At 36.4% G+C, this 17,550-nt stretch overlaps 1 protein-coding gene across 1 annotated transcript in view; it reads left to right on the forward strand.

Annotated features, from left to right (window-relative positions):
• Positions 1-17,550, forward strand: part of HORMAD2 (HORMA domain containing 2) — a 97,346-nt gene that overhangs the window by 36,509 nt on the left and 43,287 nt on the right. Inside the window, exons 7-9 of the mRNA XM_063087744.1 lie at positions 821-888; positions 3,771-3,922; positions 4,092-4,345. Coding sequence (XP_062943814.1) covers positions 821-888; positions 3,771-3,922; positions 4,092-4,345 — 474 coding nt within the window. The remainder of the gene's footprint in view (positions 1-820; positions 889-3,770; positions 3,923-4,091; positions 4,346-17,550) is intronic.

Genomic DNA, 17,550 nt, shown 5'->3' on the forward strand with positions numbered 1-17,550 from the left:
ATGACTTACATCTCTCAAAGCTCAGCTCATAATTTCATCTCTTCAGTGAGGCCTTTGTTGGCCCTTCCAAAGCAAATCAGCACTTCTCCCCTTCATGTAGTCTCTATCACAGCATCTGCTTCATATTACTCACAACACTTATACTATCTGAAAATATTTTATTTGGTTACTTATTTATTGACTATCTCTCTGACTAGACTGTATATTCCAGAAAAACAGAGAACTTTTCTGTCTTGTTTACCATGGTAACTCCAGTGCCTGGCACAAAGTGGGCATTCAATAAAATATTTGTTACTATAAGTAGTTGAATGGTTTCTCAACCTAGTTTCACAGTCATTTACCTAGTCAGGTTAGACACTTGACTCTGTGCCTTAGTTTTTCCAGGTTTAAAATGGTAATGGTAGGGTCGGCCCCATGGCACACTCGGGTGAGTGCGGCGCTTGGGAGCATAGCGGCGCTCCCGCCACGGGTTCGGATCCTATATAGGAATGGCCAGTGCGCTCATTGGCTGAGCGCGGTGCGGGCGATACCAAGCCAAGGGTTGCGATCCCCTTACCGGTCACAAAAAAACAAAACAAAACAAAAAAAAAATGGTAATGGTAGTTTTTGCCATCTAACTCATTTTTAGCACAGAGGAGAAAAACTAAGTTATCATTATATCTGGAGATAGTACTCCTCAATAATGTAATGTTGTAAAACAAACAGGCATGTAGGAAGTATAATAGGTATATAATGAAAATGTTCCTTACTTATTATCAAGTAAGACTCTGGATTTCTTTCTCAAATTAACTTCTTTCTGTATTTCCTTTGGTTTTTCTAGAAGGTGACTGAGATATACCAGTTCAAATTCAAATACACAAAAGAAGGAGCCACTATGGATTTTGACAGGTAGAATCTAATTGTTTAATGTATATGAGAAACATAAGATTAGGGTAAACGTAAACTTCTTGAGATCAGAGATAGGTCTTACACTTCTTTTGTAATTTCCCTACAAACCCCACGAAAAACCACTATTCTAAAAAGGGACTGTAGTAATTGTTTAAATATCTGAAACCCATGGCGTAAGCTTGTAGGAGTAGAGGCTATGATGGGCAGTAGACATTACAATGATAAAGCTATCTATATGGTGTTAATTGAAGAACTCCATAAGTCTCTGTCTAGCCATTAGCCCAAAGTTCTCAATTGCTATGCCAAGATATTGATCCTTTCTACCCTCAATATAGCCAGACTGGGCCTGGGGCAGTTACAACCCCTAGACTATTTGCTTACATACATGAATATTCTTATTTGCTTACGCCAGCAAGTCAAACAAGTATCATTTTCTATATGTATCCCTGTATGGAAAAGACTGGAAAGCACTGAACTTTCCTATCAAGTCTAATCTCCAAGTTTTAGATATATTAATGGGTTAAATGGCAAAGACAAGGATGTTTGCTTCACAAGTTCCCTGGTACAGATGGAGATGTTTTGTTAAGCAGCAACATTTATTCCTCTCTCAATAGCTTTTGGATTCAGATCAGCCAGGAGGCATAGAGAGCTAAGTACTGATGATGAGATGGAATAGAAGTGGAAGTGCAGATGATGGTGAACAACCCTGGGTAGCAGAGGGATCCAAGTAAGGCGGATAGGTGCTCCTGAATGGAATGACTCTGAAGAAAAGCATGACCTAATTCTCAGTTTTCCCTACTAATGGCTGTGGCTCATCATTTACTGTGAGCTTGAGGATTTCTCTCCAAGGTTCACTTCTTTAATTATTCTCTCATTTGTAAAACTTACAGACAGTACTCAGATATGAATAGAAAATTAGTTCCAGAAATAAGAATTAAAATATTAGTCATCATTAGCTAACATTTGTATGGCATGTTACAGATTTTATAGCATGTTTCACACATATTTTCTCACATAAAACAGTTGCCTTTTACTTTCCAAAACCCAAACATACGGACTACTGACAACCAGACTAATCTCTTTTGTTTTGAAGGCACATATGCCAAGAGGTAAGCAGAAAAACAGAAATGGCCATATCTTGCAGAAGAGAGAAGGTAATGCATATTACTAATATCCTAGAAACCAAAGATAGGCATTTGTTTAAATGGGAGTCCTGAATATGATTTTACTGATGTATCTTAGAAGATTCTATGAGCTATATGTCTATAGTCCTTCACTCCGGTCACCTGTGTTAAAATTCTGGTCGACAAAACTTAAGTTGTTCAAAATTGAAAAGAAGCTAATATATTCACTTAATAAATGTTTACTTTATGAATTCACACTGCTTCCAAAGATCAGTTAGGGAAAAACCCAACAATTCAATTACTTAGGATTATTTTGATAATTGAATTCTTAATGTGCAAGGCACTATGCAAATATATTGTAGTCATAGGCCTTCCTGGAAATTACTCAAATGTGAGATTGATTAGGGAAGGAAACTTTGGAGAGAAATAAAAGAGTTTTAGAATTGGAAGATTATTTAGTACAACGTTGTTTATTGATTGATTGATTGCGGCTGGCCCGTATCATTCATTTAATACTTCAGCAAATGTTTATCGAGTAGCTGGGCAACAAACTCAGCACTGGGGAGATGAAAGATATAGCTATTCACAGTCTAGAGGGGGATGAGCAATCATCCTGAAGGGTAAGGTTTGGGGATTATCAGGGAAGACTTCCTTGAAGAATTGGCACATTAGGTGTTAAAGCATGAATTTGGGAGAGTTAGGAAGGGAAGTGGTAATGTACAATAAAAGCAAAGTGAACAGCATATACGAATATATGTGGATGAGAGGAAACTGGGAAGTAGCTGTAGATGGGCATGACTGGTTGTAAAAGGCATTGTACACACACCATGCTTGTATTTGATTGAAAGGTGATGGATATTATAGAAGAATTTTAAGCAAGAATGTGAGATGAGAAGATTTTCCTGTTAGGAGTATTATCTCGGCAGTGGTGTGGAGAATGTTTTGCAGTGTGAACAAGAAAGAAAGCAGGAAGAATAATTGGATACCTTCTGTGGTAATTCATGCAAGAGTGAGGAGAGGATACCTTTGAGAGATAACCAGATGGTAGAGATGCCCAGAGCTGGTGATTGATTTTATACTTAGAGAGGTGTAGAAATGTCTGTAAGCTTATCTCATAAATGAGCTAACTGACTTAAGAGTGTAACTAAGTGACTTGACCGAGGTCATTCAGCTAGTTAGCAGCACAGCCAATATTAGATGCCAGGTCACCTAATTCCAAATCCATTGTTCTCGCTATTATGGCATGTGGTTATTTGTAAATCAGGTTTAAAAAATAAGATCATACTTTAAATGCTTTAAAGGAGCTTGCCACTTAACAAATCCTTAGTATGTATGTTGCAAAAAGTACAATCACTCTAAAAGTAGTCTAAAGAATGTCCTGATGTTTATTTTTTAATTTTAATTTTTTTAATCTTAATTTTATTTTTCCATTGTACATGTTTATGGGGTACAATTTGTTGTTTTCAATACATGCATATGTTGTGTAATGATCTAATCAGAATGGTTAGTATATCTATCAGCTAAACATTTATTATTTCTTTGTGGTTATAACATTCAAGTTCCTATTTTCTGGATATCTTGAAATATACAATACAATACTATTAGCTATGGTCATCCTAGGGCACCAGAACTTATTCTTCCTATCTTCCTAATGTTTATATTTATTTGATCATGTAGTCAAAAGTTTTGTTCTTTTTGGAATAGATTGTCAGTATTGTATATAATTGAAAAGTATGCTATTTTTCTATGTGATTCTAGCAGTAGTACGAGCTTTGAAAGTGGGGCAAATAGTGAAGATATTAAGAAAGCCAGTGTTCTACTGATCCGTAAGTTGTATATTCTGATGCAGAACCTTGGACCCCTTCCTGATGATGTTATACTTACTATGAAACTCCACTACTATAATGCAGGTAGGTGGAGACCTTTAGTCAAATTCCTTAAGTTCTGAAATAATATTTTATATAAGTAGAAGCATTTTGCAAGCATCTGAAAGAGATGACTTGCTACACATGAAAGATTAACATGACTTGTTCTATTGAAACTCAGTTTTCTTGACTTTTTGTCCTTTTCATTTTGCAGTAACCCCACACGATTACCAACCCCCTGGTTTTAAAGAAGGGGTGAACTCACACTTCCTGTTATTTGAGGGGGATCCTGTCAACCTGCAAGTGGGATTAGTCTCCACTGGCTTTCATAGCATGAAAGTAAAAGTCACGACTGAGGCTGCCAGAGTGCCTGATTTGGAGAACAATCTCTCTCCGGAGAACAGTACTACCCAGATTGCCCATCAGGGTCTAGACTGCGATGAGGAAGAAGAGGAATGCAACAATCATGTAAGGCAAAGCTTTAGTGATCCTCCATTACTTCAGTTAAACACAGTTGACATTTTTCAGTTCCCACACAGGTCATGTCACAGTAACAGAGTCTGATGAAGCATTCCAGGTATAAGAACTGAAACAAAACTAACTCCTGACATCAGGGAATTTTTAGTCTAAAAAAGTATAGTCTTCAAGAAAGAAATATACTTTGTTAGATGGAATTGTCCATGACTAGGAGGGCAAAGAAAGATTTTCCAATATATTTCTTTTATTAAAGGTACCTATAAATTTAGAAAATTTGGGTTTTCTTCCTTTCATTTATAAATACATATTTTAGGATAAAAAATGTTTTAGGTGTTTATTCATATTCAATGGAAGTATAAATCAGCTCTTGATTACTGGGGGTAATTGGGTGGGAAGGGGTTGGGGAAGAAAAAGTTTACATATTAACCTGAGTCAGAGTGAAAACAAAATGATTGTCAACTCTTGGTTATGTGGAAAGAAACAAGCTCTGGGGCTAGATTGCTGGAGGAAATCCATGGAGTTGGTGGAGTTAGAGCCAGTGGAGCCAGACAGGCAGGGCTCTGAGCCTTTTACCTTCCCATTTACATCAGTAGATACTTGGAGCTAGGTACTTGTTTGGGACCCTTTGTCCCTTAGGTAAATCCATATCCTTAACTGGCTGTTGTCTTGATAATAATGTTTACTGTATGCCAACATTGTATTAAAAAGGTTCTGACTTAGACAAAAAAAATTTCAGACTGTTCAGTGGGAAGAGATGCCATGATATCTTTTCAGGAGGTATTTTAAGATTAGGATGATAGCTTATTTGTCTGAGATAGTTTAAGTTCTACTTAAAGATAGATGACTATACTAAGTAACTTCTGAAAGTTCCTTCTAGTTCTTTAACTCTGTTATGGTTAATACATTGAAAAGAGGTCCTAGTCTTAATTCAATTAATATAAATAATATAACCAAACAAACAATAGGTGTTTTGGTTTTGTTTTTTGTTTTTTATTTTTATTTTTGTCTTGTTTTGTTTTTCATTTTTAGTATTTTCCCAATGTCAGACATGAACATGGCTTTAGATTTTGGTGCAGTTTTTTTCTTCTGATTCCACTCAAGGAAGATGTAGCAAACAGAGAAAGGTTAAAAAAAAATAAAGGTTAAGAAAAAGAATGTGTATGTTTTAACTGGATTTTTATCTTTTAAATATTAAGAATTTCTTTCTCTTTTATTAAATGAAATGAAAGCAGGACAGCCTGAGAAGAGATAGTGCCATTGATAGATTAAATTAGGTATGTGATAATATTTCCCAAGTTTACGTTTAATAGAAAATATATGTACAAAGATCTGGACTCTGTGGTAAATTCAGCTGATTCAAGTTGCTCTCTCAGCCAGCCAATCATATGAGAGAATTTAGTATGTCTATGAAATGCTTACAGACATTTTCTCACTAAGGGTTCCTATTTTGTTTTTCTTCATAGAACACACACAAACACACAGACACTCATACACTCATACATGTGTATACATATGTAGAATCTTTACTTCGTTGCTTTTAAAAATTGTTTTATTTTGAAATGTATTATGCATACAGAAAAGTATATAAAATAATGTGAACGGTGTAAAGAATAAGGAGAACATTCATATACCTTCCATTTAGGCTAAAAAGTAGAACATTGCCACTACCGTGAAACCACCCTTCCTCATTGCACTACCCATCCTCCAAAAGTAACCATTTTTATGACTTTTATGATAATCCTTCCCTTGCTCTTTATAGTTTTATCATGTATGAGTATGTCTGCTTGTTTTAAAATTTTATGTAAAAGTAATCATTCTCTGAGTATTTTTTTTTTATTTGCTTCTTTTGCTTGACCATCAAAAATGAGATTCATCATTTTGCATGGTTGTTTTTTGCATTTTCTCTGCTGTAGAATACTCTACTCTTAATAGACATTCTTTCTTTTTAATTGTTATGAACATTTATGTACATACCTCCTGGTACACATGTGAAAGAGTGTCTCTAGAAAATATGTCAAAGAGTTCTAGGCTTGCACATTTTCACCTTTATATTAGGTAACACAAAACTTTTTTCCAAAGTGGTTGTACCAATTTATACTCCACTGTCAGTGAAGAGAGTACCCTATATTCCTTCCAACATTTAATATTGTCCAAGTTTTTGTTTTCTGCCAATTTACTGGATATGAAATGGTAACTCATGATTTTAATTTGAATTTCCCTGATTGTTAGTGACTTTGTGCATCTTTTCATTAATGAGTTTGAGAATCTTTTCATTGGCCATTCTGGTTTTGTTTTATGTAAAGTAGCTATTCAAGCCTTTCATGCATTTTCCTGTTCAGTAATTTATCTTTTCCTCATTGATTAAAAAAATATGTTCTGAATAATAATTCTTTTTCATTTATTTATGTTGCATTATTTATTTCATGTTTGTGGCTTGTCTTTTTTACTTTCTTTAAGAGGTCTTTTGATAAAGAGAAAAGTTCTTAATTTAAATATCATCAAACCATTTATTTTAATACGTGCTTTTGATATCCTTAAGAAATCCTTCCCTACTTCGAGTAATTAATAATATCCTCCTATATTTTATTCTAGGATATTTAAAGTTTTTCTTTTCACATTTAGGTTTTTAATTCACTTGGAGTTTACTTTTATTTGTGGTGTGAGGTAGACCACACCACTTTAACATTCTTAAATTCAAGTATAATATACATACAGAAAAGTATACGTATTATAATGATACAGCTCAGTAAATATTCACAAACTGAACACTAGGGCTGGGCCAAGGGTGAGGCAAGCAAGGTGCCTAGGGGGCATACATTAAGGAGAATCTCAGGTGCTGAGAGAGAGCCTCCTTAAATTTTCCTCTTTGCTTATCTTGCTTGCCTCACCCTGGTCCCAGCCTTATTGAATAAACATGTGAAATCAGCACTCAGATCAAGAAAGAAAATATCACCAGCCCCCAAGAAACCCAGTTTTACTCTGAAGCCACTATTTTACTCAACAAGAATTTTGCTAACCTGACTTCTATAAGCATAGATTTGTTCCTCCTGTTTATTTTGTAGATGTGGAATCATAGAGTATGAACTATTTTTTTCAGTCAGTGTTATGTTGTGAGATTTATGCATATTTTTACATGTCGTTGAGGACCATTCTCATAATTTATTTATCCATTCTACTGTTGATGTGCATTTGGGTAATTTCACATTTTTAACTATTATGAATAGTACTACTCTGAACATTCTGGAATATGCTATTTAGTGAAATATGTACACATTTCTGTTGGGAATAGAATTGCTAGGAGTAGGAGACTTCCGATCAAGATGGAGGAATTGACGGTACCCAGCATCACCCTCTCCCACAATCAATCAATTTACAACTATTAAAAAGCAACAACTGCCAAGCTGGGGTTGCTATACCTCGGGAGAAGAGAAGAGACCTACAGAATTCACAAAGGCAGGAGAAGCCATGATGTTGGAAACAAAGGACCGTTCGAACTGTTTTAAGCCTTGACCATTTTAAGGCTGGCCCTGGTAAGCACACGGAGGAAGAGCTGGCAAAAGCTGCTGCTGTGCACTTTATATGAAACTGCTTGGAGGTGGCAGGAGAGAAGAGGGCCTTGGTGGCCCCCAGGCCAGCAAGACCACTAACAGGGTTCCTGTGGACCCACATAGGAGCAAGGGGCCATAGATAACTGAAAAAAGGAGCCATGCAGAGGTTGGTGAGTCATTGCAAGGGACTGGTGCACAGCCTGTCCCTGAGAAGCATTTGGAGTGAACGTGGTAGGGGAAATGGGCCCACTGGGGGAACATTAGGACACAGCATGGACAGCTGATCTGCCCTCCAACCAGTACAGGCTCACTCAGTATAGACTGGTCAGGGATATAGAACTGCAGGGGGTGCAGTTTGCTGAAAAGACTCAGGCCCAGACCAGAGTTTCCACACAATCCAAGTGTACCGAACCTCACAAGACCTGGAAGTACTTACAGGGTCAACAATTAAACCCTGAGCTGCACAAAAAGCCTTCTCCAGAGAATCAGCAGCAAAGCAGTAATTTAGCTCACCCACAGAGTTCAAGTGCTGGTTCCCAAAGGAATTTTAGAAGTAACCAGAGGACAACAAGTTAGTTCCAGTACAGAGTTTAGGTGGTGGGAATAGCGAATAATCCAACACAGAACTGAAAGAAAAAACAAAAAACCCTACGGGTCAGAGACAAAGTTCTGATATTAACCAGTAAAGGTCTAACACCACCAGAGAACACCTATAAAACCTAGAAGGACTGGAAGCCCCCCGGACTCCCAAGCCAGGGGAGGGGGAGGGCTGAGAGCCTCAGCCCCCCCGAGCCCCCCGCAACGTTCACATCCAGCCCAGCGACGACCACCAGGTTGCCACCAGAAGTGCCCCTGGCTCCCAAGCTGGGGCTGGGGGATGCCAAGGGCCTCAGCCATGCCCCTCCAACATCAAAATCCAGCCTAGCAGTGACCACCAGGCTGCCACCAGAAGTGCTGCCAGTTGGGGGGCCAAGGGCCTCAGTCATGCCCCTCAATGTCTGCATCCAGTCTAGTTACGATGAATAGGCCACCACCAGAAGCCCCCTGGGCTCTCTTGCCAGAATGAAGGGAGTGCCACGGGCCTCCACCACATCCAACCCTCCCTCTTTCCTCCTCTCACTCTGTCTCCCTTTCCTTTCCCCTCCCCCCTCCAACTACTCCACAACAGCATCTTAGAATGTAAAAAAATAATGATAATAAATAAATTTAAACAAAAAGAATTGCTGGGGGTAGAATTGCTTGTCTAAGGGTATGTGTACATTTAACTTTAATAGATACTGCAAAGTGTTTCCAAAGTGGTTGTGCCAATTTACACACCCATCAGCAATGTATGAGCGTTATGGTTGCTCCACATCCTCACTAACCCTTGGCATTTCCCAACTTTTTAATTTTAGCCATTTGGGTGGGTGAGCCATGGTAGGTCATTGTGGTTTTAATTTGTGTTTCCCTAATGACTAATGAAGATAAGAACCTTTTCATATGTTTATTAGCCATGACGGATATCTTCTTTTCTGAAGTATTGTTCAATTTTTTGCCATTTTTTTTCTATTGGGTTGTTTTTAGTTTTTATTGATTTGTTGGAGTTCTGCGTATATATTCTATGTATTAAGTCCTTTGACAGATACATGTACTGTGAATATTTTCTTCAATTTTGAGTTGCCTTTTTACTCTTAAAGAGGTGTTTTATGAACAGAAGTTCTTAATTTTAATATAGTCTGATTTATCAATTTTTTCAGCTATATTCAGCAGTTTTTGGTACTGCTTAAGAAATTTTTGTCTACTCCAAAGTTTACAGTTAAGTACTGTCTCTGCTTTTCTCAAAAAGAGAAGATAACTACGGAAATAGAAGATATATTTTAAATTATAAAAAACCTGCATTAATGACTTCACACCAAAAAATATGAACACTGGGCCTTTCTGTCCCCCACCTTCAGGTATTCATATATTTTGGTATGAAGTTATTTATGGAAGTCTCTCATAATTTTAAAAATCTCTTCTTTTGCTATCGTTTTTCCCCCTCTTTTCATATCTGGTGCTGTTTCTTTGTGTCCCATTTATTTTTCTTGATTATATTTGCCAAAAATTAGTATTTTTTATTAGACTTTTCAAAAAGTCATCTTTTGATTCAACTGATCACTTCTCTTGCTTTTTTTTGTTTTCCATTTCATTCATGTTTTCTTTTATCTTTGCATTCTTCTATTTCTCTGGTTTGATTTTATATCCCTGACTCCAAATTTATCTTTCCATCAATATATAGACATGTGTATCCAACAGGTATCTCGAATTCAACATCTTTAAATGTAATTTCAACTTCTCGTCACATATGCTCTTCCTGTTCCCAGGTTCCTTAACTTGGTATTGCACCGTCAGTTTTCCAAACAACCTGAACAAGAACGTGTTCAACTCCTATTTTCTCCTTACTTCCACATCCTTTTGGTTTCCATTTCCATCTGTTCTGCCTTTGAAATATTTCTCAAGTCTGGCCCTGTTACCACTGTGCTAATCCAGGCTGTCATCACTGCTTTCTTGGTGAATGACAGCTGAGTCTCCTAACTGGGTCTTCCTGATGTCATCATTGCCTCTCCAGTCTGTTTTCAAGAGTGCCAAAGAGTGAAGTTACTAAAACTATGATTATTATTTTCAAATGTTTCAAGTTGATTTATTTTGTGTGATTTCAAAGGGCAGAATGAGAGTTAATAGATGAAATTCTGGGGGAGAAAAATAAGGGGCAGAAGTTGATTTTGCTCAACAAAAGGAAGAACTTCCTTTTTAAATATTTTAAAGCAATATTATAACAACAATAAAGTAATTTAAATAGAATGCAAATCTAATTGTTCTACCATCCTATCAATACTGTTTTCATTTCTATATATCCCATTCTCTCCAGTATTTTTCCATGGATATATATATTTGTAATTGAATTTAATCATGGTGTATATATAAATTTATTTTAATTTTATACTTAACATTAATTTTGGAAATATGTCCCACCATTATTAATCTTCATATATTTATTTATTTATTTATGATGTCTATTATTTCATAAATGCATACATTATACATATTTATATAAATGAATAAAAGGGGTTATACATGGAGAAATAACGAAAGCAAACTGTAAACAAGGATTACCATTAATCAATTCTGTGCACTTGAGGTCAAAAACAGTAATGAAAGAAAAACTTTAGTTACCCTGAAGTGGCTACTTAATTATTTATCTGAATTGCATATATTTATTTACCTTTATTTTATTTTATTTTGGCCACAAAACAAGTCTTAATACATTTAAAAAGACTAAGATCATAGAAAACATGTTCTCTGACCACAATAACGGAAGGGAATTTAGAAAATTCACAAATGTGTAGAAATTAAATAGCACTGACCTAAATAAACAATGGGTAAAAAGGAAAGTCACAGGGAAATTAGAGAGTACTTTGAGGTAAAAATGAAAGTGCAACGTATCAAAATTTATAGGATGCAGGGGTCAAGCAGTGCTTAGAGGAAAATTTACGCTTGTAAATAAGAAGAATATGCATTAAAAATAAGAAGAATATCAAATCAGTAATGTAAACCTCTACCTTAAGAAAATAGAAAAAGAACAGCAAACTAAACCAAAAGCAAATATAAGTAGGAAATAAGAAAGATTACATTGGGAATAAGAAAGATTACTTAGAAATATATGAAATAGGGAATTAAAAAAACAATAGAGAAAATCAGCAAAACCAAAAGTTGATTCTTTAAAAAGATCAACAAAGTTTGCAGACCTTTATCTAGATTAATCAAGAAAAAAGACCAAAATTACTAAAACCGGAAATAAAGCAGGGGCATTATTACATTGTCTTTATGGATTTTTGTGGTGGTAAGATTTAGTTTCTTTCTCTTTCTCATTTGTGTTTTTGTTCTGCCAATGGGTTTTGTTCTTTCTTGTGTATTCATGGTAGTGATTATTATTTTTTGGACTCCAGATGCAAGACTTCCTTGAGGATTTCTTGTAGGGCTGATCACGTGGTGGTGAACTTCCACAGTTTTTGTTTGTCTGGAAAATACACTATTTTCTCCTCATTTCTGAAGGATAGGTTTGCTGGGTACGGTATTCTTGGCTGGCAGTTTTTCTCTTTTAGTATTTTGAATATATCATCCCATTTTTTCTGGCCTTTTAGTTTCTGTTGAGAAGTCTGCTATTAATCTGATAGGGGCTCCCTTATAGGTGACTTGATGCTTTTCTCTTGCTTCTTTTAAGATTCTCCCTTTGTCTTTGAGCTTTGCCAGTTTGACTAGAGAGTGTCTTGGAGAGGATCTTTTGGGTTTAATCTGTTTAGGGATCTTTGAGCCTCCTGGATCTGAAGGTCTGTGTCTCTCCCTATACCTGGGAAGTTTTCTGATATTATTTTGTTAAATGGGTTTTCCATGCCTTTTCCTTTCTCCTTCCCTTCTGGAATACCCATGATTTGTTTGTGCACTTAAGGTTGTCTGCTAGCTCTCTTAGATTTTCTTCATTTTTTTTTCCTTTAAAAAAGATGACCAGTAAAGGGGATCCTAACACTTGACTTGGTGTTTTCAGCACCACACTCTCCCAAGTGAGCCATGGGCCGGCCCTTTTCTTCATTTTTTAAAATTCTTTTTTATTTTATTTTGTCATCCTGGGTTATTTTGAAAAGATTATCTTCAAAATCAGAAATTCTTTCTTCTACTTGTTCTAGCCTGCTGCTTAAGCTCTCAGATGTGTTTTTTATTTCATTTAGTGAATCTTTCAGTTCCATGAGTTTCTACTTTCTTTTTAAAGGTATTAATCTCTTTGTAAATTTCCTCCTTCATACCCTGAATTTTTTTCTCATTTCATTATGTTGTCTAACTGAGTCTTCTTGCATCTCAGTGAATTTCCTTAAGATTGTTGCTCAGATTTCCTTTTCAGTCATTTCAAGGGTTTCCTGCTCTATAGGGTCTGGTATTTGAGAATTACTGTATTCTTTTGGTAGTATCACATTTACTTGGGATTTCATATTTCTGGTATCTCTGTGTTGATATCTAGTCATCTGGTAGAGGAGCTGTTTCTTCTATTACTCTGGAGTGGGCTTTTAGGAGAGAGCCGTCCTCTTCTTTTTCTCATATCCACTTGACTCACCTTGTGTCAGTGCAGTTGAGTCTCTGGCAGGCCATCTGCACAGTGGCTTTGGCTACTGCTGTGGTGTTTAGCCACTTTAGTGGCAGCCATGGCTGTGGCGGTGGTTGTGGTGAGCCACCCATGTGGAAGTGCTGTGTTTGGCATGTTCTCTTGCCTGCTTCTGGGTGGGGGTGCCGCCCTTGGCTCCTGCCTAAGACCCTGGGCATCAACCTTCATATGTTTAATTATAATGACTTTTTGTTATATTTAGGTACTCTGCTATTTCCCTACTTCTAAATATTTAGGTTAATTCCTGATTTTGCTATTATAATAGAGTTATAATGTTTTAGTCTGTTTTGTGTTGCTGTAACAGAATACCTGAGACTGGGTGACTTATAAAGGAAAGAGATTTATTTGGCTTACGATTCTGGGACAGCCAGCATCTGGCACGGGCCTCGGGCTGCTTCTACTCATGGCAGGAAGTGGCAGGCTGCTGGTGAGTATGAGCAGATCACATGGTGAGAGGAAGCAAGAGAGAGAAGCAAGAGGTGCCAGGGTCCTATAAACAATAAGCTCCCACGGGAACTAATAGAGTGAGAACTCACTCATTAATCCCCCCTCCCCCAGGGAGAGCATTAATCCATTCATGAGGGATCCACCCCCCATAACTCAATTAGTTTCCAACACTGCCGCATTGAGGATCAAATTTCCACATGAGTTTTGGAGGGGACAACACATACAAACTCCATCATGTAATAAATACCTTTGTACATGTGAAAGCATTTGGGCTTATTTTCTATGGATATAGAATCAAGAATGAAATTTACAGAGCCTGAAAATTTGTATAATTCTTGAATGAGTATTACCAAGTCAATTTCCAGAAGCTGACAGCTTTTCTACCTCCTCAGCATGGATTTTCTAACAGTGACAACTAAATAAATCAGGCTGCCTTGTGAAGGGGTGAGCTTTCTGTCATCAGCTGTGCTCAACATAAATATATATTTGTGTTCAAGATAGAGTACAGATGATTGTCTTTAGGTTGTTGCAAAAGAAAATCATGATTTAGGGGGAGGGTTGAACTAGATTTGCCTCAGAGATCGCTTTCATATTAAGATTCTTTGAGATATTTTTTGAGTTCCTATTAAGAGAATAATGTCCTGCTAAGCACTGTGGGGAAAACAAGTATGTATAAGACATATCTTCTGCCCTGGAGAACGGTGGCCGAAGAGATAACACCTACATAATGTAATGAGAAATGATGATAAAGAGTATAAGAATGATAGAAATAATATTAACTAACAATATTGAGCATAATTCTCAGGGATTTACACATATTATTACTTTAAATCTTCCCAGCTATTTCATAAGGTAAATAATATTATTATTTGGATTTTACAAATCAGGAACTGAGACTTATAGAAATTAGCCCAAGGCTTCACACACAGTGAATAAGTAGTAGGGCCAGAATTCAAAGGCAGTTGGACTCCAAAGTCTGTGCTCTTATGATAAAGAAATAAGGATCAATTGGCATTGTGTGGGAAGGTTTCATTGAGTTGATGATTTTATGTATGAATTGTATTTTGATTGGCAGGAATTAAAGTGGAGGACATTTCTGGGAAAGTTGGAAAGTATAGTATTGTAGCATCAGAACTTCTATCTCTCTAAACTGGAATTCTGGTAGTGAACTTTCCACACCTTTCCTGTATCCTACATGGCTTTGATGAAGTCTCTTTACTCTTGATAACCTTTAACTCAAGGATGTTTTAAAAACTTTTAAAAATCATAAAATTTTTTTATTAGAAAAGAAAGTTTACAAAATCTCATTTAAACAGCTTATATTGCTTTTTCACCAATGATCCATAGTAAAGAAGGGATTTAACATAATCTTCTTGTTGTGGGACTGTTGTAAGATTGAAAAATTTAAAAATTTAATATGATTTTTACATTATTCCTTGTCTCAGTCACAGAAAGACAAATACAACAAAATTTCTACCAATAGTTGAAAGTATTCAGTAGTTGTACTGTTCACTTTCTGGTGTGATCTTTAAGATCTAAGGAATAATGTGAAGGTGAGATTGCAATTTGGCAATGGATTCAGAAATGATGAAAGCACACACATTTGAAATTTAAAAATTCTTGAATTATAAGAACTTTGAAAACCTAACTCTACTTGGAAAATAGGGCATGGAACTCAAGTAAGAGATCAAAGAATCCTAGGACAACTGGATAGTAAAACTGTCTGAAAAACCCTATCCCAAGTGTGTCCTTATCATTTTATCTGTCCCCGCACAACACTTTCAGGACAGGTCTTTATTCCAAATAAGGGTGGTTTGGGCCTAAGGCCTAGCTAGTAAGGCCACAGAAACACAGTGGTACCTCACAGAATTTTGGATAGTTGGGCCTGTTTCCTCTGTCATAGTCAACCATACAGATAGCAGTAGACATATACACTGAAGGCAACTTCCCCTAGAGAAAGACAGTCTTCTTTGAAGAACTCACCTATATGGTGATGGTCAGCATATGTTCTAGAAGTGGATATAGAATCTTATTTAAATTTATGCTAAGTTTATGCTGAGGGAAAAGTACTTCTTTCTAATATAGTTAACCCAGTCTCCTTAAAAGGCTAGTACTTATTGACACATACCGTGTGTTAGTCTGTTTTGTGTTGCTATAACAGAAATACCTGAGACTGGGTAATTTATTAGGAAAAGAGGTTTATTTGGCTTATGATTCTGGGACAGCTGCATCTGGCATGGGCTTCAGGCTGCTTCTACTCATGGTGGAAAGCATCAGGAAGCCGGCAGGTATGAGCAGATCACATGGTGAGAGAGAGGGGAGGTACCAGGTCTTTTAAACAACCAGCTCTGGTGGGATCTCACTCAGGACCTCACCCCCCAGAGAGAGTATTAATTCATTCATGAGGGATCCGCCCCCATGTCTCAAACTGCTCCCAACACTGCCACATTGGGGATCGGATTTCCACATAAGTTTTGGCAGGAATAAAACATCCAAACTCTGTCATACAGACAGCTTTAAAAAGATGGGGGGTTAATGCTGCCCAAGTCTACCTTGGAGACTGATAGTCCTAGTTTATTAAGCCATTACAGCTCTTTACGAATTAATATTTTTATCATATTTTAAGTTAGGGATCTATATGCTATAATTTTTTAATTTCCTGAGATCCTATGAGTCTGTACCTCCATGTAAGAAAGAGTGGTTAGATACTCTGTACAGATTTTTTTCTTTTTTTCTTTTTGTCCTTTTCGTGACCAGTAAGGGGATCGCAACCCTTGGCTCGGTGTCGTTCGCACCGTGCTCAGCCAGTGAGCTCACCGGCCATTCCTATATAGGATCCGAACCTGCGGCAGGAGCGTTGCTGCGCTCCCAGTGCCGCACTCTCCTGAGTGCGCCACGGGGTCGGCCCTGTACAAATTTTTTTCCTTTGTAACTAGGAATCTTGATCCAGAATGATATATTTTTTCATCTGTAACATATGAATTTCACAGAAGCATAAGTAATTCATACAAATTATGTTTTTTGAGGATGGGCTAAAGGCAGAGAATATTGTTTTCTTATGAGTTACAAGCATTTCTGAAATTTATTTAATAGTTTATCATTTGATTCAGTTACAACGAATGGTTTGCTTTTTAAGCATATTCCAGACGTACATACTATCTTTCACTATTTTCCAAGTGTAATAAAAGTAGTTTGCATTTTGCATGGGTTTCTGCATTGTTTTTCAATTTAAAAATAATATTTTGAGGTATATTTTTTTCTTTTGGTGAATTCCACAAAAGAAACCATAAATTATAACAATATATCGTTTACCTGGATGTTTTTTTTTTCCCTCCATGAAACCCATTTCTCACACTTTTGTGCCAACACATTTAACAAAAATGCAAATGATTTGTTTTTAAGACATTAAAATGGAAAGTATATTGTTGCCAAAATAAATGACACCATTTAAGTATGGACTAGAAAGATCTTTTCTGAATTCATTAGGATTTCTTAGAATTGTTTTGTATGCCAGCCAGTTGATTAAGACAAGAGCTTTTTCATTCAGAACCTATTTTCTCCCACTAAATTCTGAACTGAAGTTTTGCATTTTTTTGAGGTATAGTCTGATTTTCATTGCACTGTATCTCATAAGGCATATATGCCTTGTTTGCTATGATGTAGTATTGGCAGAAATATCTCAGATTATTGGAAGTGGAGTTGATTATTGAAAATATTGGAGGAGGCACATTATCTACAGAAAATATACAGCCTTAAAAACCACACATTCTCTCTTTATTGTGGGACTATAGTCCTTTTCTTTATGTTTCTTTTTGTCAAATAAGAAAGATTTTTCAATTTATTTTTCTGTTTTGCATTACACAATGTAATTGTTATCCTCTGTTAACCATGCAAAGAGGAATGAAAGTTAGTTGACTTTTCCATCAGTCTTATAAGTCATTTCTTTATTTGTATGAATCATCCTATAACATATCAGAGAATTATTTCATTCCTATTTTGAGTGGGAGGAGCCATAATGATGATCTGTATAT

This window comes from Cynocephalus volans, chromosome 2, assembly GCF_027409185.1.
Source record: "Cynocephalus volans isolate mCynVol1 chromosome 2, mCynVol1.pri, whole genome shotgun sequence".
NCBI lineage: Eukaryota > Metazoa > Chordata > Mammalia > Dermoptera > Cynocephalidae > Cynocephalus > Cynocephalus volans.